Source organism: Panthera uncia (genome assembly GCF_023721935.1).
Source record: "Panthera uncia isolate 11264 chromosome C1 unlocalized genomic scaffold, Puncia_PCG_1.0 HiC_scaffold_3, whole genome shotgun sequence".
NCBI classification, from domain to species: Eukaryota; Metazoa; Chordata; class Mammalia; order Carnivora; family Felidae; genus Panthera; species Panthera uncia.
This window is the reverse complement of record NW_026057584.1, coordinates 66,506,125-66,528,927: the sequence shown is the minus strand read 5'-3', so window position 1 is coordinate 66,528,927 and position 22,803 is coordinate 66,506,125. Positions and strand designations below refer to the sequence as shown.

The following is a 22,803-nucleotide window of genomic DNA, read 5'->3' as shown; positions in this document are numbered from 1 at the left end:
TCCATGTCACCGAGGTTTTCTCCCATAATTATGACGTCTATAGACCTGCCTCCCTTTTGTAACATGACCTCACTATACAATATGGTTCTCAGCCTATTCTGTGTGTGTCACCTCTTTGTACAGGGACTGTTTATGCTACCAATGTCCTGTTTTCATGTCAGAACTGAGTTATCTTCTTTTTGCTTTGGACTCTGTTAGCTTTGTTTTGTTGGCTGTAACCACTGATTTTGCTTGTTTTCCTGCCTCTTTACTGTCAAGTGAGTAAGGATAAATGATCAGGAAACTTGTGCAAAGTTTTCTCACTGACTGATGAAGTCAAAAACTTTGTGGGGGTAAGACTATTTTCATAATGGATATAGTCACCTCTAAAAAATTACTTTAAAACGAGAGACCTGGGGCACCTGGGTGGCTCGGTCAGTTAAGCGTCTGACTTCGGCCCAGGTCATGATCCCACACTTTGTGGGTTTGAGCCTCGTGTCGGGCTCTGTGCTGACCGGCTCAGAGCCTGGAGCCTGCTTCAGATGCTGTGTCTCCCTCTGTCTCTGCTCCTCCCTCACTCTGTCTCTCGGTCTCCCAAAAATAAATAAACGTTAAAAAAATTAAATAAATAAATCAATAAATAAAATAAAACGAGAGACCTGCATAGTCAAGTAATAATATTCAAGTGTCCTCTTTGCCTATCTTTTAATAATGTTTTACAGATAAATGAGATTTACACAGGTTTAAATGCTTCAGTAATTTCTGCTAGGAAAAGTACATACAGAATAGTTTTATATAGGTATGTCCATTTGTTAACCCACAGATGATAAATGATAACTAAAAATTCTGTTAAATTGCTTGCTCAACATAAGAACTGGATTCTTTCCTAAAATGATTTCTAGGGAGCATTTCCAAGCTACTACCAAGGAGAAAAAAAAGTCTTTAATGTGTTAGATCACTGACAAATGATGGCTTAGAATAGTGCATTAAATCCTCAAAGAAGCCTACAAAGGCAGAAATAGAAGTGGCAATGTTTGTCATAATAATTTATCTCCTATTGGGTATTATTTTTAAAAATATGACAACAAAAAGAACATACTAAAAACTTCTTTTCGCTAAACCTGATCATAGTATTATACCATACATAAATAGCCTACATACCCTAAACACCTTCTGTTTCACTAATTAATGTGTTTCTTTGTCATGAATAATCTCATATGTGACTGATAACTTAGGGAATAATGTTGTTATTATGATGCAAAAATTGTGTTAGTTAATGCAAAATTTTCCCCATATTGATGTTTTGAATCAATTAGTGGCATCTTTTTCGTCATACTTAAATAGAACATACTTAGCATTAAAAGAAGACATTAATACTAATGCAGAAAATTGACCTAAGAGCCTTCTTCAGTGCAAGCAGAGGCTAGTTTAACATGCCCCAAAACTATTGTGCTTACACCTTTCCCTTTGTATTAAAATAATGAATCAAATGTTTAATTTGAAGACATGATAGAAATGTCCCCAGGGTCTTCATCTTAAAAGAAAAAGGACAAGGCCTGGGGTCTGAGACTGCAAAGGAGTTGTTGGCTATGACTTTGGGTACAAACATCTACAGACGTTTAACTAGGCCAGTATTTTTTTTATTGGGATTGTTACTGCTTTTATTAGTGTTCTAATCACAAAATCTCATAAGTTTGAATGATCTGCTCTTAATCATGTTTTCCCCTTAAGCCCTATTATTTTTTTTGAGCTCTGATTTTGTAGAGACATTTTGTTTCTTTTATGGAAGACATCTATGGTGTTTTAGCACACATGCTGTGTCTAAATAAACTACATATCTGACTGTAACTAAACATCTAAGCTACTTTCCTAAATATAATGATATATAACCATGATACCTAATATAATATATAATGCTAAACACCTAAATTTGTTTTACAAAAATATAGCAATAATAGTAATACACTAGAATACAATAATTTTATTCATATTACTCAGATGGTCATTGTTTTTTATCTAAAATACATAACTATACTTTTATGCTAAATGACTGGTTTAGTACAGCTAATTGTACAGCTCGATGACTGGTTTAGTCCAGCTAATGTGTACTATTTATAACCTTTCTTAAACAGGTACTGTCATGAATTTGTTGGGAAAAAATACTTACCTTATAGAAGAAAAACTCCCCTAAAGAACTTCCCTTTTCTTCTTTCATGTTATGGAAATAACTTTTTCTTAGAAGCTTTTAGCCTGACTCCAAAAAGTGGGAAACTTAAGTCAGACCATAATCATAAGGAGACTGTGAGAGAATTTGATTGTGCATTTCTCATTCCAAGAAGTCATTCCTACTTACTCTACATTCTTCGTCCAGTCTGGAGGGTTACTCAAGGTCATAAATACACAGTTGGTCAAAATAGTGCACATGATAAGCATGCTGAATAATGTAGATTATAGTTAAGGAATAAATGCTAGTATATTATCACGGCCATTTACAAATGATCAAATACCAAAAAAAATCATCAACAGTTACCTGTGAAATTAGTCTTACTTATTTGTTTTAAAGCAATGGCAAAAATCATAGTAATAAAGTATTAAAATAAAATAAGTAGAAATTGTAAAGCCTGTCATACATCCTGAGTCTACTCCTTTTCATTTTTCTCACAAAACCGAATTTAATAGAGATATGTATTTGAAGCAATGGGAATTTTACATCCCAAGCAATTATGTGAAATAGAACTGCAAGGGGAAATGACTGTTCTTTACTAAGTTCACAGTAAAAAAGTATAAGAAGTCTGACTTTGATTATATCTGAAGTTGTACTTCAGATTGTACTTCAGATATAATTTAAAGTCACCACTAACTGACAAAACATTAATGGGTACAATATAAAAACCCTAGGAATGTATAGCCCAGTATATTCAACAATGACACTGATTGAGCATTCTACTGTAATTAGGTACTCTTAATCATCTTATTAGTCTCATTCTTTTAGTGTTTATAACATAAGAATAAAGGAATAGATCATTTTTTGCTGTTAAGTTAATATTGTTTTCTAATTTTTGATTTCACTCTAGACCTGTGGGGGGACTTCATAGGTCATGTAGTTATCTTCCTGTATCTAGTCCACACCATACCAAAACAGATATAGTATTTTGAAAACTTCCTGAGAATTAGCTGTAATTAATTTCTCTTAAGATCTCAATCAGACTTCACTCTAAGGAAAATTATGATTATTTGGGGGTAAATCTTTTATTTAAAAATATAAATACTTTCTAATATGAATCCATAGAATGAAAATAATTCAAATGAACCTCAAAAAATTATCAGTCCTGTCTGTCCTGTCTCTAGGTTAATCAGTCTTTTGTCTCTCTTTTAGTTTTTAGAAGGCCATTTTGAATCTGTCTATATAAAATGCCCATTCTTGATTAGAGAGCTAAATGTGAGATAGGAAACCATTAAAATCCTAGAGGAAAACATAGGCAGTGATCTCTTTGACATCCGCTGGAGCAGTGTCTTACAAGATATGCCTCCTGAGGCAAGGCAAACAAAAGCAAAACTAAACTATTGGTACTTGATCAAAATGAAATACTTCTGCATAGTGAAGGAAATAATCAACAAAACTAAAAGGCAACCTATGGAATAGATTATATTTGCAAATGACACATTGGATAAAGGGTTAGTATCCAACATCTATAATGAAATTATCAAACTCAACACTCAAAAAACAAATAATCCAATTTAAAAAATGGGCAGAAGACAAGAATAGACATTTTTTTCCAAAAAAGATATCCAGATGGCTAACAGACACATGAAAAGACTCTCAACATCACTCATCATCAGGGAAATACAAATCAAAACTCCAACGAGATATCACCTCACACCCGTCAGAATGGCTAAAATTAACAATACAAGAAACCACAGGTGTTGGCAAGGATGTGGAGAAAGGGGAACCCTCTTACACTGTTGGTAAGAATGCAAAGTGGTACAGCCACTCTGGAAAACAGTATGGAGTTTCTGCAAAAGAACTCTCCTAGAGTAAGAGTAGAACTACCCTACAATCCAGCAATTGCGTTCCTAGGTATTTACCCAAAGGACACAAAAAATATAATGGGAAGGGATACATACACCCCAATGTTTATAGCAGCATTATCTACAATGGCCAAATTGTGGAAAGAGCCCAAATGTTCATCAACTGATGAATGGATATAGAAGTGTGGTGTGTATATATACATAGACATACACATGTACATGTACATATACATATACACACACATAATGGAATATTTCTCAGCCATAAAAAAGAATGAAATCTTGCTATTTGCAATGATGTGGATGGAACTAGAGAATATTATGCTAAGTGAAATAAGTCAGCCAGAGAAAGACAAATACCATATAATTCCAGTCATGTGTGGAATTTAAGAAACAAAACTATCATGGGGCTAAAAGAGACAAACCAAGAAACAGACTCTTAACCTACAGAGAAAAACTATTGGTTACCAGAGAGGAGGTGGGTAGGGGAATGGGTTAAACAGGTGATGGGGATTAAGGCGTGCACTTGTGATGAGCACCAGGTGTTATATGGAAGCATTGAATCACTAAATTGTACACCTGATACTAAAATTACACTGTATGTTAACTAACTGGAATTTAAATAAAAATCAATGCCCATTCTTGAACACAGACTCTGAATACCTATTTTATCATTACCTATTTGAGAATACTTTTGAAGTCCACAGCTATTCTGTCCTTTTTTGTGTACTTTTTGACTATCATTGTAAGTAGTCCTAAATTCAGTGATATTTAAATATATACTATCAGATATATAGGCACATAGTAGTTTAACAAATATTTAGTGAAGGAGGATGGACAGACCCAGGTGCTGAAGATATAGAACCAGTTAGGGCATAAAAGTTTGAACATTGGTAATACAGATCATGTTTCTTTAGCAGTGGTTATGTATGGTCTAATTGAGGTTAATAAAAGTGTGAAGTAGCTTTGCTGTTATTCCTTCTACACAGTGCATTTCATTTACACATTTATTATCATCATTCATTTTTTTACTTCTAGAATCGTAGTAGTAATTCTATGCTAATGTTTTTATAAATAGCAGAAAATCAATGAGAACAGGTTAAATAACAATGTCACCATTAATCTCAAAATAATTATATATATATAACATATAAAGGAATATATATAAAATATAAATATATAAAATATATTCATATACATATGAATGACATTTTCTTTAAAATCAACCATAGGCATTCAGTCACATGAAAAGGATATGAATGTACCAAAATCTTAATAGCAATTTTCCTAACAGGGTTTAGCGGAGTTAAAATATACAAGGCAGAGGTGGCACTGAATCGGAAAATTGCCTTCCCTTTATTCAATACTATAAAAGTCTGAAAAAGAAAATATGAAAAAAAAGTCACTAGATTAGACATGTGGTTTATTTGGAGAGTTTACACACATGAAGAACTTTTTACCTGATTTGTTTGTTCAAACCTGTTTGTTTAAACAAGTTGGTATATCATAACTATAAACACATTATATGTTTCTCCCTTAAATTAATATATAGCTACAAGTAAACATATGATTTACTACTACCTAATTTGTCTCTAAGGTTTCAACTTTCTGATACAAACTAATGATCCTACACAGAATTTTTTTTTTTTTTATCAAGTTGTAACTTTACAGATTCCAACTTTATTTAAAGCTTACCATCTGTCTCCAGCTTTGGTAACTTTTCAGATTATTCTGTACATATTGCTACTAAAATAATCTTTTATTTTAATTATTTCAAGTCTTTCAACTCTAAAGCTTATGAAGCCTTTGTATTTTCCCTGTGGTAGTTGTCCTATTTTAAGATGTTTAAACAGGCTGAATAACCTGGTTTTGCTGATTCTATAGATCTGCTGGTAATACTGAGAAGGGACAGCTGCATAGAGAATTAGGCTTAAAGACATCATTTCAAAGGGCATTCCATAGCTAAAATCCTATGACTTGAAACCTATAATCATCAACTTAGCATTTAAGCTATGCTACCCGGTGATTACCTACCACATCTCTCTAAGATCATTTACTTTTTACCACCAAGGCATCTCTGCTCCAACCAAATCAGTCCACTTGTCAATCCCGCTCACAGCCTGTCAGCTTCTCCTTCTGATTCTGGAAATGAGTGTCATAAAATCCTAGAGGAAGGAGGTACCTGTGAGGTCATCTAATACAAACTCCCCCCATTTGGGGTCCGTAACAAGCCTGTCAGTGAGGTCCCATCCACTATTATTTCAAAGGTTCTTAGTCCTGTCTGCATATTAGAATCTCCGTAGGTGATTTTAAAATTGCCAATATTTGAGTTCTACTCAAAACCAAATGAATCAGAATTTCTAAAGGATGGGCATAGACATGGGATTTTTTTAAGTTTCCTCAGGCAATTCTAATATGCAGCCAGGGTTGAAAAGCCCTACCCTCAGAAAATGTCCTCAGCTATCAAAGTCACCTCCTTCATCATGTCTTTCCAGATAAATCACTGCCTTCTGATGGCTCCCTAATTGTTTCCCTTTACCAGTAAGTCTTAGTGTATTAATTTGCACACATTGGCATGTTGCTTGTAATTATAGTCAAGTAGCAGTTTACATGTAGGGTTCATTCCACTGAGGACTAGGTTAGAAGTTGTTATAAACTATTGAGCATAAAAAGCCTGTAATCTACTTTTTCTCCATTTTTTTCCACAGTATTTAATAGTGTGGTTTGTACATAAATACTTGTTTTAATTAAATGCAGGCTTACCTTTAAGATGTCATTTACCTTTAAGACATCTATATATCCATTTGCTTAATAATATGTTTTTACTCTTTAAGAGCTGTATCCCATACAATCATGTTCACTGACAACACGGTAGTGTTTGAATAGGTAGAGAGAAATATTTATATTGTGAGTATTAAAGGCAAAGAAAACAATTTCTGTGTACATTGCCCTTTTGTATTCAAGACCATGGAGTCAAGCATTACCTAACCAACCATTTTCCATGAACTGCAATCTATAAATTTGAACAATTGTATAAGAAGGACAAGGAAACTTCTTTCTAGCATTGAGATCATCCACACAGGACAGTGGACATTGAGAAAACTGCCCTTCAAGCACAAATGCATTAAAGGATTTTCTTGATTTTACAGGATTAGGTTATTTACATTTCAAACAATCTAGATCTATTTAGACATTCAATAACATGTAGAGTTCACCATAATTTAAAGTGCATTTACTTATGCTTTTGTGAAACAATTGCCATGAAAAAACAGTTAACACTTGTAACATTAGGAGGGGAATTTATTTTGAAAATCTCCAAAAACAGAGTGACAGGAATGAACTGTCCCTTTAAACATGGAATCCTCTGCTCCCCTGAAAGATTAGCCTCTGTGGTAGTAACGGGATTAAAAATGACATGCCAAGGGCATCTTCAGTGAATTTACAGGTTCTGGAACACAGCAGGCCTTAAGGACACAATTTCAGTTTATTTCTGGGGGAACAACACCTGGTATAAAACCTGAGTTCTGAGAAATGAAGAATAAAATACTACTATCCTATATAGTGAAATAATTACAAGGAAGACGTTTGAAATTTGGGGCTCTGATGTTATTGAGAGATGTAGCTAAACTGAAAATTATTTGAGTGACAGATAATTGGAAGAGGAGTAGATAGTGTCAACTCCAGAATCTGGTCTGCAAGTAATGATAAATAATGATGTGGCTAAAAGACAATTACTGCATATTGCCACTAAGATGATGAAGGTAATAGCTGAAAGTGCGTCAAACCGGTTATTGTTCACTCTGGAATGCTACTTGCTTTTTCAGAGATAAATATACATCATATAGGTTCACTAAAATTTTTACTACTTGAGGCAAGAGTAAGCTTTCCATCTCTAAGTAGGACCACTTCAATCAGAGAATTCAAAAAGTTATACAAGCAGTTTTTAACATTATCTTTCATTTTATCAATAAATACCATATATAGCTTTGCTTAGTACTTAAGAGCTCTGACTGCTGGTTCAATCCCAGAATCGACCTCTTATGGAGTATAACTTGGGCAAAGTTACGTAACCTCTCTGGGGTTAACCCATGTGTAACGCTTAACACTAACACTTAACCCATGTGTAAAATGAGGCCAATGGTACCTGCCTTGTTGGTTCTTGAATAATAAATGAATTCTGCCATCTAAACACCCAAACAGTGCCTGAAATCCACACCTATTTCGTCTGAGCACATTATTAGCTATCATTATTATCACTGTCACTATTCTTAAGTTATTACCTGGCCAACTTAAATACCATTAAAATGCATTGTGATGTGGCTCATCTGATTATCTGATTAAATTAGGCATGCAAAATATATCATTAATTAATGGCAACAAACTGTTACATAATGCTTTACGATTTTAAAATGCCTTTCACCTGCATTATTCATATAATTAACATAAACTTCATACCATATTCTTAAATTCCAGAACTTCTCCATTAGCTTTTTACATTAGCTTCGTTTATCCTAACAATCATGAACTACCATCTTTTTCAATAGCATCACCTAAGTCTTCATTTTTCTAGATACTTCATAAAGAAAAGCAGTGCACCCACAGTAAAGAGTAAATAGATGTCTCCTGAGATGGGTCATGGCCACCATGAATAAATCAAGGTCCAAATCTGGTTCTCAGACAGGGAGGCAGTAAGAACTGACTTTGTTAGCACACAGAGAACAATTCTGTTTCTTGGCAGCAGACTCACATTAACCAAGCTTAAGAGCATGACATACAAAATCAGAATGCAAATCTATTTATTTACAACAAGATTTATTTCTGTCACGTGGACTGAAATAATTGTAATGGCATAACCAGCATACTCTTTCCTTTCAAGCAGATCTATGGGAAGACAAATTCTAGTAAGAAGGTTCTTTGCTGAGTCAACTTAAGTCAACTTAATCAAATGCAGAATGTTTAATGCCTCCTCTGTTCAGTAGCCTCGTGTAGCCCCTCTGCAATGAAATGGACTTGATTTCAGGAGGAAAATGCTTTCAGATCTGTCTCCCTTGAAAAATGCCAGTGTTTGTCTCTGTTATTTTCCCCATCCTTTAATCTTACCAATTTCCTTCCTTAAGAACACTTCCTTTCTTTAAGTAGCAAATACTTTTAACCATGTCAGAGTAAGCATTCCCCTGTCTCTTGAAGATATCTTTTAAAATATATACTTTGAATCAGTAATTTTAAGGACAATTTTATTATAGTTTAGTTTCTTGGGGGATGCCTCACTTATCATTGTGTAATAATACAGTAACTAAATTTCAAATTTTTCTTTAGTGCTTCTGTAGTAAAGTTCTGGAATAAATTACTTTTAAAAATATATGAATCTATATTGAATGCCACCTTTCATGAGACTAATTTCAAAGGAAAAAGAAGGGCCATGCTTAGCTATTTAAATTTGTTTGATGATTTATAGAAAACATTTTAAAACTTGCTACTCAAAGTGTGGCCCATGCATTAGCAGCAAGAATCTCACTCGAGGACTTATTAGAGATGTAGATCTCTAGACTCCTCTCAGACCTGTGGAGTCAGAATCTATATCTTAACAGGATCCTCAGATAATGTGTATAAACATGCAAGTTTGAGAAACCCTTCTTTAGAGCAATAGGGCTAGCTCCACGATTGGATGGTTAACTGCCAGGCTCTTTAACATCACTGATCTTCTCTGTTTAAATTGTGTACTGCTTAGAGAATGCAATTTCCTTAGCCATTCCTTTTAAAAGGACTGGCTCTAATTAATAAAGGTGTTTAAAACCTTTTTAAATCCACAAACCATCAATTCATGGTGATATCTATTTATCTTTATTTTCTACACATACCTGTTTTTATTCTTATGAATGTGAAATATAAATTGTGGTTATAAAATGCCAAAATACCCAATTACATCATGCAGAATCTATAATCTATTAAAAAATATTTACTATAAACTCTGCAAAGCTGGTTATCTTCAAAAACTATTTAATTCTGACAGAATTTTGTGGTTATTATAGCTTTAGGAAGGCAGTCATAACTTGATTTAAATCATATGTAGATAGAGAAAACTTGAGTATTTTGTTTTTGTCTTCTGTTTTTGACATTCTTTTCACGGACTGATGTTTTAACAATAAGTAATTATGACTGTGCTTGTCAATGTATTCTCTTCCTATAGGAGGATGCTAAATAAAAATATTACCCTCTGGGGGTGCTTGTGTGGCTCAGTCGGTTAAGCGTCCAGCTTCAGCTCAGGTCATGGTCTCACCATTTGTGAGTTCAAGCCCCACATCGGGCTCTGCTCTGACAGCTCAGAGCCTGGAGCCTGCTTCAGATTCTGTGCCTCATTCTCTCTCTGCCACTCCCCCCCCCCACATGTGCTCTGTCTCTCTCTGTCACTCAAAAATAAATAACTGTAAAAAAAAATTTTAAATACCCTCTAGAGTACAAATCTATTGTGAGGAAACCTCAAGCTAATTAAAAACTAAAAAATAAGAAGTATGTATGCCCACAACTCTTCTTTGGCATGGCTGTTCTTCTGTTCTCTACCATGTGCTTAAGTATGTCAGTAATAACAGATATTTTGCTTTGTTGGCATCAGTTTTAATTCTGACTATCTCAGTTACTGTGAAATTGTAGAAATTGTTCGCCTCTCATATCTCTTCACTGTAGCCAAATCTTGACTTCATTTCTTGTAAATATTTCTGCTTATACTGTGCCTAAAAGTAAGTGGAAATAAAAAGTATAAAATCTCTAAAGGTAGAAAACTTCTGATGCAGTATGTGTATGAGCCAGGAAAAAGTATATTAAAGTTAAGTGTTTAATTGAAGACTTAACTTTGAAAATATCACTTAACTTTAAAATCAATAACATCAACACTCACCTTCTTACTGATATAGTACGGGTCCAGGTCCTCCAGAGGCTCTGACACCATCTCTGGAGGGATGTCTCCATAAATAAACGGAAGGTTCTTTCCAGCTTCCAAGTCACTGTTTGGCTTTGGTTTGTTCTCGTCATCATTGTCTTGTTCTCTCTTGGGCTTTTGGGCTTTCTCTTCTGCAGCACGTTTTTCGATAGCAGCAAGAGATTCTCTAGTAAAAAGGCGGAAGCTTTCAGGCCCCGGGGGTACCAGCAGTGCCTGTGCCATCTTTTCATCCTGCACATTTAATGACGTTTAGCTTCTTGCATAAGAATTGCCTGCAAAAAAAAAAAAAAATGCATGAGAGGAAAGCCAGTGAATGAGACGGATTGAGAAAATCAACCAAGATGTCATTTAATGTTTCTTCTAGTAACTTTTTTGCTAGTATATTAATAAATGAACATTATTTTTGGTGAAAAGCTCTTTTCTTCTTCAATACGCATGTTGCTCTTTTCTGCATGTTGTTTCAGCATGAACATTTTACAGTGTCCCTTTGAGGATTCTTCTAGTAACTTTTTAAAAGTATAAACATTAATAGTGCTTTTAGGGGCGCCTGGGTGGCTCAGCCGGTTAAGTGGCCGACTTCGGCTCAGGTCACGATCTCGCGGTCCGTGAGTTCGAGCCCCGCGTCGGGCTCTGTGCTGACCACTCAGAGCCTGGAGCCTGTTTCAGATTCTGTGTCTCCCTCTCTCTCTGTCCCTCCCCTGTTCATGCTCTGTCTCAAAAATAAATAAACGTTAAAAAAAAATTTAAAAAAAAATAGTGCTTTTAGTGCTGCACTACAAATTTTAACCTGGAAGCATCATTATCCAATCTAATTTTCAATAAGCCAAGTATATAGGTCTGTCAAAGTCGGGTCAGAGACTTTTGAGCCAAAATATAGTATACATTTGGTGAAGAGAATAATGTCATTGATGCTTGTCAGTAAAACTACTTAAGGACCCATCATTTCTTTCCCTGCTCCTTTTATCACATCATACTGATTCCAAACAAAGAAACACAGTAGTATATGCCTGACTTATAAAATCTCAGGATAGGAAAAGAAGTTTTGCCTAATCCAACCACTGTTCTGGTTATCAGCATCATTATCATTGACCATGGGTTCTCCAAAGTTTGACCATCAGCAGCGACAGAGAAATCAAAACTTCTCTCTCAACTTTCACCTTGGATCCTTCTGAAGCATCTTCTGAGGCAAGGCGGAATATATTTCATTTTCTAGTCTGCTGTTATTCAATTATTCCAAGACACTTTTCATATTCTTTCTGAATCTTCCACTTGATGTAGTACTTGGAAGCATGGACTATGGAGCTAGACTCTCTCTGTTCTTAACCCTGGCTCTGCCATTTATGAGCCACATGACTTTGCAAAATGTAAGCCCTCAGTTCTTCAGTCTCCACTTATAAAATGGGGAAGCTATGAGAAATGACCTCCCAGATTATGGTAACGAGTAAATGAATTAATTTACATTAAGTGTCTAGACTGTTCTGGAATTAGCGCTGTGTTGGTGTCAACCATCATAATATAATTATCTTTCATTCCTTGTAGCTGTGTCCTCTGTTGTGGTTTCAAGCATCCTCACACTTCCAGGCATTTCCCATAAGTGAGGTCCTGATTTGGTGGAACCACAACTGACCACAGAGCTCCAAGAGTGGACCAGAAAGTACAGGGCCATATTCACATGCCATGCAACTGGCTAGGATTAGAAAGGAGAAGAAAGCAGACATGTGGAGTGACCCTGATCAATTTTCCAGGGAAGGTTAAAAAAAATTCTGCTACAAGTGTGACAGAACGGTCAAAAATACTAGAAATCAGCTACATATATTGTGAAACATAAGTTAATAGCTATTTTATTTTGCATCATGTCAAAAATCGCATTTAAAAAACCTAGAAAATAGAAACAATAAACAAACTTCAATGAGCACATCAGTCATCTTGTAAAACAATCTACAACCATGGCATTGGGGTAATCATCAGAGTCGTCTGACATTTTTTCTAGCCCAACCACCTACCCCATTTCTGCCCCTGCATTTACTCTAGTCTCCATAGTCATTTATCCCTAAATGGCCTTCTAATTCTTAGCTGTTTGTGGCATGTATATACTGAGCTTACAGACAATAAGAAACTCCAGATCTTATAGTAACATAAGAAAAATGATATAGATTAAAAATGACTATAGATTATTACATATGGTTTTTTGGGGGTTTATATCTGAATTCCTAGTGCCCTGGTCTGTTCTAATGAGTTAAGTATTTTTAATAGCTTTTTCTTTTCTTTTTTTTTAATCTTTATTTATTTTTGAGAGAGAAAGAGAGAGGGAGACACAGAATCCGAAGGAGGCTCCAGGCTCTGAGCTATTAGCACAGAGCACAATGCAAGGCTTGAACCCACAGACCGTGAGATGATGGCCTGAGCCGAAGTCGGACACTCAGGCACCCCAATAGCTGTGTCCTTTCATTTAACTAGTATTTATAATATGACATTGTTATATTTTCTGCTACTATGAAGGTATATTCTAAGTAAGTTAAAAAAAATATCAGATGTCAAAAGCTGTGCCATTTTCCTTACTAGTTCTGAAAAAGAATTTCTGGTTTGTGGTGGGACTGGGCTTTTTTGTTTTGTTTTTTTGCCGTCGAGTAGCATATGAATTAGAAATTTTGAGAATAGTTATTCTATTTTAGTCAAAAATTAATCACCTGTTTATTTTGTGCCTTCTAACTTCACGACACATGGCACAAAGTAGAATTAAAGTTTTTTTGCCATTTTATGTTCATTTTGACCTACACATGGCCAATCCAGTGCTAAGCTGTTATAGAATAATCACCTTAATACTTTTGAATGTGGAAGGAGTTTGTGCATTAACTGCAAGCCTTAAATACCCAGAGATGTGTAATCCATCTATCTCTCATCACCTTTCATGAACTAAATGGATAAGATGTTTACCAAGTGCTAAATGAAAATGAAACAGCATGACAAAGATATCTTAAGACATTTCTATGAAGCATGGCTGCTTTCTTAGGGAAGAAGAAAGTTTACTATTGTATTTGAGAGTTTAGTTAAACTAATTTTCGTTTCTTTATTAACAATGGAATGAAAAGCATGCAGCAGTTAGAATCCTGAGTTCTGGGTCTGTACTGAGCCTAACAATTTGTTTATGACATTTAACTTCCCTTAACCTCACTGTCATTGAAACACTTTACCATATATGTGGCAACACTTTGCCACAAAGAAATAACCACTTATACTCATTTAATTGAAATTTCCTGGTTCCTAGGTTTTAAAATGAAATTAGGTTACAAATATCTAATGTGGAGGGGCGCCTGGGTGGCTCAGTCGGTTGAGCTTCTGACTTCAGCTCAGGTCACGATCTGACTGTCCGTGAGTTCGAGCCCGCGTCGGACTCTTTGCTGACAGCTCGGAGCCTGGAGCCTGTTTCAGATTCTGTGCCTCCCTCTCTCTTTGACCTTCCCCCGTTCATGCTCTGTCTCTCTCTGTCTCAAAAATAAGTAAACATTAAAATTTTTAAAAAATATCTAATGTAGAAATATTTCAATAATCTGTACAGATTACTTTGATTTCTCTGAGATGACGTGGAACAGGGTACCATCACAAAATCGTAAACACATATTTAAACAAATTATTCTTTACCTTCCTGTTTGCAAGGACTAGCACAACGAATGTGAGTCTTGGCCAAAAGAAAGTAACAAAGTCTCTTTGAAACTGCCACACTATTGTTTCTAAATCCTGAGAACATAGATCAGTTCCAGACTCAAGGCTTTTCCTTGAGTAGGGTTTGCCCAATATTTGGATAGGTTGAGACATTAAAAATCATAGCGAGGGGAGATTCCTTCTCATGGCTTCTCCTGCAGCTTTGCTGTTTAGAAACCTCTCATAGTTCTAAAGCAGTTTGATTTTAAGTTTTTTTCCTCTTCCCTCTTGTTCTTTGTGAGCCAATTATATAGACCTCTTACATAATTTTACATTTCCATTAGAGCAGACTTTTAAAAATTAATTCCTACTGATGCCTTGGTGTGGGATATATATTATTAATGAATATATGTGCATTATAATTTATTAAAATATATCAAATTTAATATGCCAAATTTTCTCTAGAACTGTCCTTGCAAGGACAAAAAAGATTAAAAAAAAAAAAAAAAAGACCTGAGGAGATGATCTCTTTGACTAAAAACCAAAGTGTGTGTGTGAATGTGTGTGAGTAAACCAAATGCATCTCTGTTAATCAATAAAAATACTGTAGTTTCCAAAATCCTATTCTAGGGATGGACCACAGAGTTTATAGCCTGGAAGGATTAGGATCATTTATGCAAGAAATATTTATTGAGAGACTACTATGTGTCAACACTATGTTTGGACTAGGCACCCATGGTCCTTACTCTTAAGAAGCTGACAGTCCAGGGGAGCCTGGGTGGCTCAGTCGGTTGAGCATCTGACTTCAGGTCAGATCATGATCTCGCCTTGGTGAGTTCGAGCCCTGCATTGGGCTCTGTGCTGACAGCTCAGAGCCTGGAGCCTGCTTCAGATTCTGTGTCTCCCTCTCTCTCTGCCCTTCCCCCACTCATTCTCTGTTTCTCTGTCTCAAAAATAAATAAACATAAAAAAAAGCTGACAGTCCAGTGTGAGAGATGTTTACACAAATAATTATAATACCATTGTACATATATGACTGGTTATTGTCTGAGCTCCATAAATGGGAGCAATTTATTCTGCCCAGGCAAGGGTGAGGAGGCTTATGGTTCAGAGAAGTTTTCCTGAGAAAGTTTTATAGACTAATTGTGATTTGACCAACTGGCATGGTGGTGGTAGTTGGAGGAAAGTTGGTAGGAAGACAAATCAGTAGAGATAGTATGTGAATGGGCCCAGAAATAAGAAAAAGCAGGGAGAGCTTTGGAAGAACTAAGAAGTTCATTACTAAGAAGAAGTTCATTACTAAGAACTAAGAAGTTCATAGAGACCAACCTGCTCAAAAGAAAGTGGTTAGAGCAAGGCTGAAACGCTGGCAGGATATAAATCACAAAAGGTCTTGTACAGCATGCTGAGGTAAACCATGGATGGGGAGTGATGGGATTGATTTGAAGATTAGAAAGATAGTGGCAGGATAAAGGACAGACAGGTGGGGGTGATCCTAGAACAATGGTTTTCAAACATTTTGATTTCAGGATCCTTTTTTTTTTTTTAGGTTTATTTATTTATTTTGAGAGAGAGACAGAGCACAAGTGGGGAGGAAAAGAAAGAGAGAAAGAGAGAGAGAGGGAGAGAGAGAGAAAGAGAGAGAGAATCCCAAGGAGGCTCCACACTGTCAAGTTTATGGCCCGATGAGGGGCTCAGACTCACAAACCAAGAGATAATAACCTGAGCCAAAATCAAGAGTCAGAGGCTTAACCAACTGAGCCATGCAGGCGCTCCCTTTTAGACTCCTAAAATTATTGATGATATCGGGGCACCTGGGTGGCTCAGTCGGCTGAGCATCTGACGTCAGCTCAGGTCATGATCTTGGGGTTGATGAGTTTGAGCCCCGCGTTGGGCTCTATGCTGATAGCTCGGAGTCTGGAGCCTATTTCGGATTCTGTGTCTCCCTCTCTCCCTGCCCCTCCCCCACTAGCATTCTGTCTCTTTCTCTCTGAAAAATAAATAAACATTAAAAAAAATTACTGATGATATCAAAGAGCTTTTGTTTATGGGGGGCTTATCTATTCATATTTATCATATTAAAAATTAAGATTTAAAAACTTTTATTAACTTAATAATGACAAGCCCTTGTGTGTTTACATACAAAACACATTTTTAATAAAAAATAACTATGCTATCCCAGATGAAAAAAAAATGGTGTGAGAAAAAGGAATTTATTTTTTTATTTTATTAAAAAAATTTTTTAATGTCAATTTTTATTTTTGAGAGAGAGAGAGAGAGAGATTCAGAGAAAGAAGGAGATACAGAATCTGAAGCAGGCTCCAGGCTCTGAGCTGTCAGCACAGAGTCCGACATGGGGCTCGAACCCACGAACCATGAGATCATGACCTGAGCTGAAGTCGGACACTTAACCGACTGAGCCACCAAGGTGCCCCAGGAATTTATTTTAAATTTGGGCAAATCTCTTTACTGTCTGGAATACAACCAGATTCTCCTATCTGCTTCTAGGTTCAGTCTGCTGAGATATGTTGTTTTGATTGAAGTAGATGAAGAAAATCCTCATAATAAATATATATGTAGCTGGAAAAACGAGTTTTTTAATTGTTTTTTTCAGGCTGTTTTGAATATTCTTTGATCCACACCAAAACTCTACAAATAATAATTGCTTGAATTAGTTTCAATGTGAAATCTGCAACTGTATCAGGAATTATTTACTGATCTTGCCTCTTGGATGGATTCTGTAGCATGTATGGATCATTTGGAAAATATTGGCACACTGATAGGCAGATTTCCCAAAATTTGGCAAATTTCATTAAATAACGTTCAAAAGTCACGTTCGTTAATGTCACCATTGATCTCATGAGAAAAGTCATAATGTATTGGGAGGTTGTCTAGTTCGTAGTGGCAGGTAAAAGTTTTCCACAATTCCAATTTCCACTTGAAAGCTCCAGTTTTAACACTGACAACAAATGCTGTCATTTGCTTTTCCTGAAGTGACAGCCTTTTCCTTTGTTCATTTTTTAGAAAATATCTGCTAAATATCCGAGTCTGAATAACCATAGTTTGTCACTTCTTCTTTCAAGTGAAAATGGTGTTCCACGAAAAAAAGAAAAAATGGTTTATTCAGCTTCTGATTCACACAGTCACACAAATGCTTTTCCTTGAGACAACCATGGCAGTTCAATATGCAGCGGAAATGCTCTATGTATTTTTTCCAGTTTCATCATACAGAATACTAAAAACACATGTCCCTTAGGTCAAGATTTAATAAAATTAATAATATTTCCTGCTTCATCAAAGTTGTTCTTATGTGAACTGGTACTTTTTGCTTACTGAAAGTGTGTGGGAGTGAAAATGTCAAAACTTGTCCTACAGTTTGATGCTGCTGCTTTGCTCCCTGCTAAGACATTAGCACTTTCACTCCATGACTTTTGCGCTATCAGTGAAAAAGGCAAAGGTCATCTTGGTATTACTGTTCGGAAAATAGTTGGACCTCACTGCCCCCCTGAAAGGGACTGGGGAACCCCCAGTTGTCTGCAAACCACCCTTTGAGAACTGCCCTAGAAGGAAACAGTTGGGCACCAGGAATCTAAAGAAGAGGGCAAGAGAATATGACTACAGCTGTACTATTTAAGGGCCTACAGTCAGAACTGTATTCAAGCCCTGGCTCTGCGACTTTCTAGCAGTTTGACCTTGGGCAATTTGTTTTATCCTTTATAATCTTCAGTTTCCCTGAATGCATAATAAAGATAATGATAGCAATAATAGCACATATTTCATAGAGTTAATGTGACATTAAATAAGAAAAAGCCCCTAGAGGGTGAACACCATGCTTGGAAGATAGTAGACCATCAAAAAGTTAGAGAGAAAACAAACCATGGCCAGAGGACTGTATTTAATGCAAAATTAGGAGAGAGAAAATCAATGAGATTTTATGATGTTTTTTTTTTTTAATTTTTTTTTTCAACGTTTTTTATTTATTTTTGGGACAGAGAGAGACAGAGCATGAACGGGGGAGGGGCAGAGAGAGAGGGAGACACAGAATCGGAAACAGGCTCCAGGCTCCGAGCCATCAGCCCAGAGCCTGACGCGGGGCTCGAACTCACGGACCGCGAGATCGTGACCTGGCTGAAGTCGGATGCTTAACCGACTGCGCCACCCAGGCGCCCCTATGATGTTTTGATATGAGGATTGAAGAAGCGTTATGAGGTTAAGCTCAATCCCAGATTGGTTTAAACCACAAGTTGTCATTAACCCAACAGAAAAGCGGAAAGGGTTTGTAGGGCATGATAATAAATTCTGTTTGGGATGTATTTAGGTTGAGATGCCTGTTAGACAGCTGGGTATGTAATTAAAATATGGGTCTGAGAATCAGGAAAGCCGTCTGGGCTGAGAAAATGTTGATTAAGGAATCACTGGTTGAAACTGAAGATAAGAATATGCATTACACTGTCTAGAAAAAATCAGAAGATCAAAGGTAGGACTCTTGTGACTACCAGTTTTTAAGGAAAGGAAAATTAGACAGTGAAGTCAGAACAGTTACATAGATGCCAAAGGAGGAATTTTGAAGATGCTAATTAAAAGGCGTATATTGGATTTGACAATTAGTCAAATAATTCATTTAAAATGAATGAACAACAGGCACAGAGAAGCTAAGTAACCTTCACTGAAACGTCTACTGACAACACAAATTGTTGTTCTGAGGCAAAACATTTTCCACACATTCTATTCTTGACTGACTTTTCCTATTACAGTTGACATTTTTATCTTGAATCTTACTATTGTGTGATTTGATTTTAAAGATCTAAGCTATATGTAAATAACTGCATAAAAATACATTTATGTAGTTCGATTCAGTTTTCCAGGCTCACATATGTGTATGCTGTGATACTAACATAAGCTTCTGAAACTCTGTGAAACCAAAAAATATGAATACAAAGCTACTATTTGTTAATGAATCAGAATCTGAGGAAAAGGGCATAGCAAACAGTTGGGATATGCTGTGGCATTACTGAGGCAAAGACGAAAGTATTTTTTCTCCATTACTCATATAGCCTGGGAGTTCTTACCTTGACTAATTTCCAGAATAGCAGTTGGAAAATTGCACTGGTCTATAACCTGTTAATATCAATAGTTTCTCTTTCCCTTTGTAGGGATTTTTATGATTATGTTACAGACCAAAATCAATTAGTTCTGGTCTGTTCCCATGGAGACAAAATTATGTCAGAGGCTGTAAATTTGCCATCTTCAAGGATGGAAAGCTGTATCATACAACTTGAAAGATTACAGGGGAAAAAATCCACAGTGTATTTTTATGTCCTTGATGATGAGACAGCAAATTGTTGGGGAAAGATTGTGTCCACTGCTGAGGAAAAGATGCTGTGTTTTCTTGTTATCAGTGAGAAACTATTATAGAAGGGCATAATCTAAAAGACAAAATGGAGCTGACTACCCTTCCTTTGAATAAAGTTATTAACATTTTCTAAAGGGCTTTTCACTTTGGGATAGTAATTATCTGGTATTTACTGTATTTTCAGGCCATGTATGTGACAAAGAAAATAATGATTTTTTAAAGGCATATACAGAGCATTTGGCACATTATAATAATAACCACTGGGCATTCTCCAAGGCAGAATTAAATGTTATTTTCTGTATTTCAGAAGATCTTTGAAATAACATCTGGTTGGTATGCTTACCTAACTAGGTGGCTTTGAGAATTAAACGATAATAGACAAAACTCTGTTAAACTGTTACTATGTCTCAGGTACTCTGTCATATAATTTATATACGTTAACTCACTTAATCTTATGAGGTTTAATCGTTTAATTTTATTTAACCTTGTTATTCCCATTTTAGAGATCAAAAAACCTAGGTGCAAGTAGGTTGGATAATCTGCCCAAGCTGTAAAAGTGGTGAGTCAAGAAGACAGGTTTTGAATCAATATAGTTCAGGAAATAGCCTGGGCCCCAAAATGGGATTTTTAGTTCACATGTTCTGAAATTGAATTAGGATAAGTCTGCTACCTTACTGGGAGGTTACTACGTATATAGCCCCATGTTAGGAATGGAGTGGTGCAATCTAAGAAATAGAGCAATATAGTCCTCACCTTTGTTTTTAATGTAGAAGATAAACAGGAATGAATTAATAACAAGCATAAAACTCACATCTAATGGATACATACTGACATATTTTAAGCACCTTAGAGTTATTTGAAGATAAATTAAAGGCCTAGGCTAGCTTCTTATATATCATTACCTCTTGCTCTCATTGTGGTGTCAAGGAATGATGCAGTACTCTTGTCTGAATTAAACCTACTGAGAAAGTAACTCTACAGCAAGGATATCACTATTATATGGCCAAATATAGATGAAATTTAGATGTTTTCTACCACTGTTCCCTTCCTGTTAGCTAAACTCATGATTGTCCACACATAAATGCTATTTATTGATTTGCTAACTGTTTTAATAAGAGGATCTATTTCTGTCTTTCTTTACCTGGACTCAATGGCATACCTCTGAAAAAAAATAGCTGAGTATGAAAGTGTGAGCTCGTCTCTGTCATCAGAACAATTTTTATCCTGGAATAGTTTCTAGGAGTTGATGTTCCCAGTGACTTTGTCTTTATCAGACAGCTATAAGCACAGAGAGACAACTGCTAACTAATAACAATTAATAACATTGTAATAGACAAATTGTTGGCTTTATTAGCTCCTGAATTTTTGTACTGTATGTTTGCAAACTGGAGAAAATTGTGTGTTCAACTCCCTAGCATCCATTCCACTCCACACACCGTCTCTAAGCCCCTTGCCAATCAATGGTTCAGGAATAGGCCTCAGGAATAGGTGAGGGGAAGCCTGCCAAAGGAGTGTCTATAAAAGGTTTGTTCACTCCTAAGAAGGAGACCAAGGAAGAGACAGAATTCTCTGTCCCCTGGACCTTATTGTATCGGGTATGATACGTGGCACTACTTCAGTCAACTTAAAACCAGAAGGGATGTCATTCTGAGGGCAAAGCTGGAACACTGAGGGTGGCAGATCACAGAGACAGATCTCCCCCTGGGCTCTTGATGGATCGCTCAGCTCTTGGACCCAAACAACCTCTGCACTGCCTGTTATATTCAATAAACATCCTTCTTGACTAAGACGGTTTTAGACAGTTTTTCTAGCTAGTTGCAGCAGATACGCCAAACAAGTAAATATTCCTTGGTCGGTTCAAAAACTTGGCCAGTTCAGAAGCCAGCTTTCAACCAAATACTAACCATATATTTATTTGGATGTCCTTTACCCCATGCAAACAGTTAAGCTATGGATACGATCACCAAATAAATATAGTAAAATTCAAGTAAATACAATCCTGGGTAATTTACTAAACACACAGGATGGATGTTTCTTTTAAAAGAAAAATAACTAAAAAGCTGGGTTAGTCTCTCTTTCTTACATCAATAGCCTTTGGCATCATTTCACTCCCTGAGGTCATCTCTGCCACATCTCTAAGTGTTTGCCTCTTTGGAGACACATATTAGCAAGGAAGGAGATAATCACTCTTTTGCCTTCTTCTTTTTTTTCCCCCCCTCATGCAGCTGCCCTTGTTAGCTAATAGAGATTTTCGTTTACCTTCCACAAACACAAATTTATGCCACTGGTAGTTTAGGTACCTTAGATAGTTACAGCACCTTTCTCTGGAAAAGCTTCAGGCCACTTCTGGAAATTATCTCATTTGTTCTTATACTATCCCTAGAAGAAATTCTGTGTTTTTATTCCTGTAAGTGACTCTGCCACAAATCCTTGACAGATATCTCATCCCTGATGAACACTGATGTGGCTTGGTGTCAGCTTTCTTGCTCCATAATCTGTGTAGAAAGGGAAACAGGTGAAGTTAGTCCAGCATCTTTGGTATTTGGAGTGAAATGGGTGGTGTGGGTCTGGGTCTGGGTGCCCTGGTGTGCTCAAGGAACGATGGGGCTGGGAACCACTGCCAGGATCCTGGGGTGGGGGTGGGGCCCTTCTTTCTTTGGCAGCCTTGATTTAATTACTCTTTCTGAAGGCATGCCAGAGCTCCAGAGCATCTTTCTGTTCTTCACCTTCTACTTCCTTCCCTCCTCTCCCTCTTTTCTTCCTCTTTGTTTCTTTTCTTCAAATACCAGAAAGACCAAAGAAGTAGACCAATGGAACGTGTGATCTACATTGGTGTTATGGGTCATCATTCTAGTTCCTTTTTAGCTCC

General features: G+C 36.3%; 1 protein-coding gene across 1 annotated transcript in view; it reads right to left on the bottom strand.

The window, feature by feature from the left end:
* The window catches only part of LOC125911403 (sodium channel protein type 3 subunit alpha), a 93,995-nt gene extending 71,541 nt beyond the window's left edge, over positions 1–22,454 (bottom strand). The window contains exons 1-4 of the mRNA XM_049615263.1: positions 22,235–22,454; positions 10,901–11,214; positions 5,266–5,384; positions 2,333–2,422 (exon numbers count right to left, since the gene is read on the bottom strand). Of these exons, the coding sequence (XP_049471220.1) occupies positions 2,333–2,422; positions 5,266–5,384; positions 10,901–11,164 (473 nt within the window). The 5' untranslated portion in view covers positions 11,165–11,214; positions 22,235–22,454. The remainder of the gene's footprint in view (positions 1–2,332; positions 2,423–5,265; positions 5,385–10,900; positions 11,215–22,234) is intronic.
* Between the last annotated feature and the right edge of the window lie 349 nt (positions 22,455–22,803).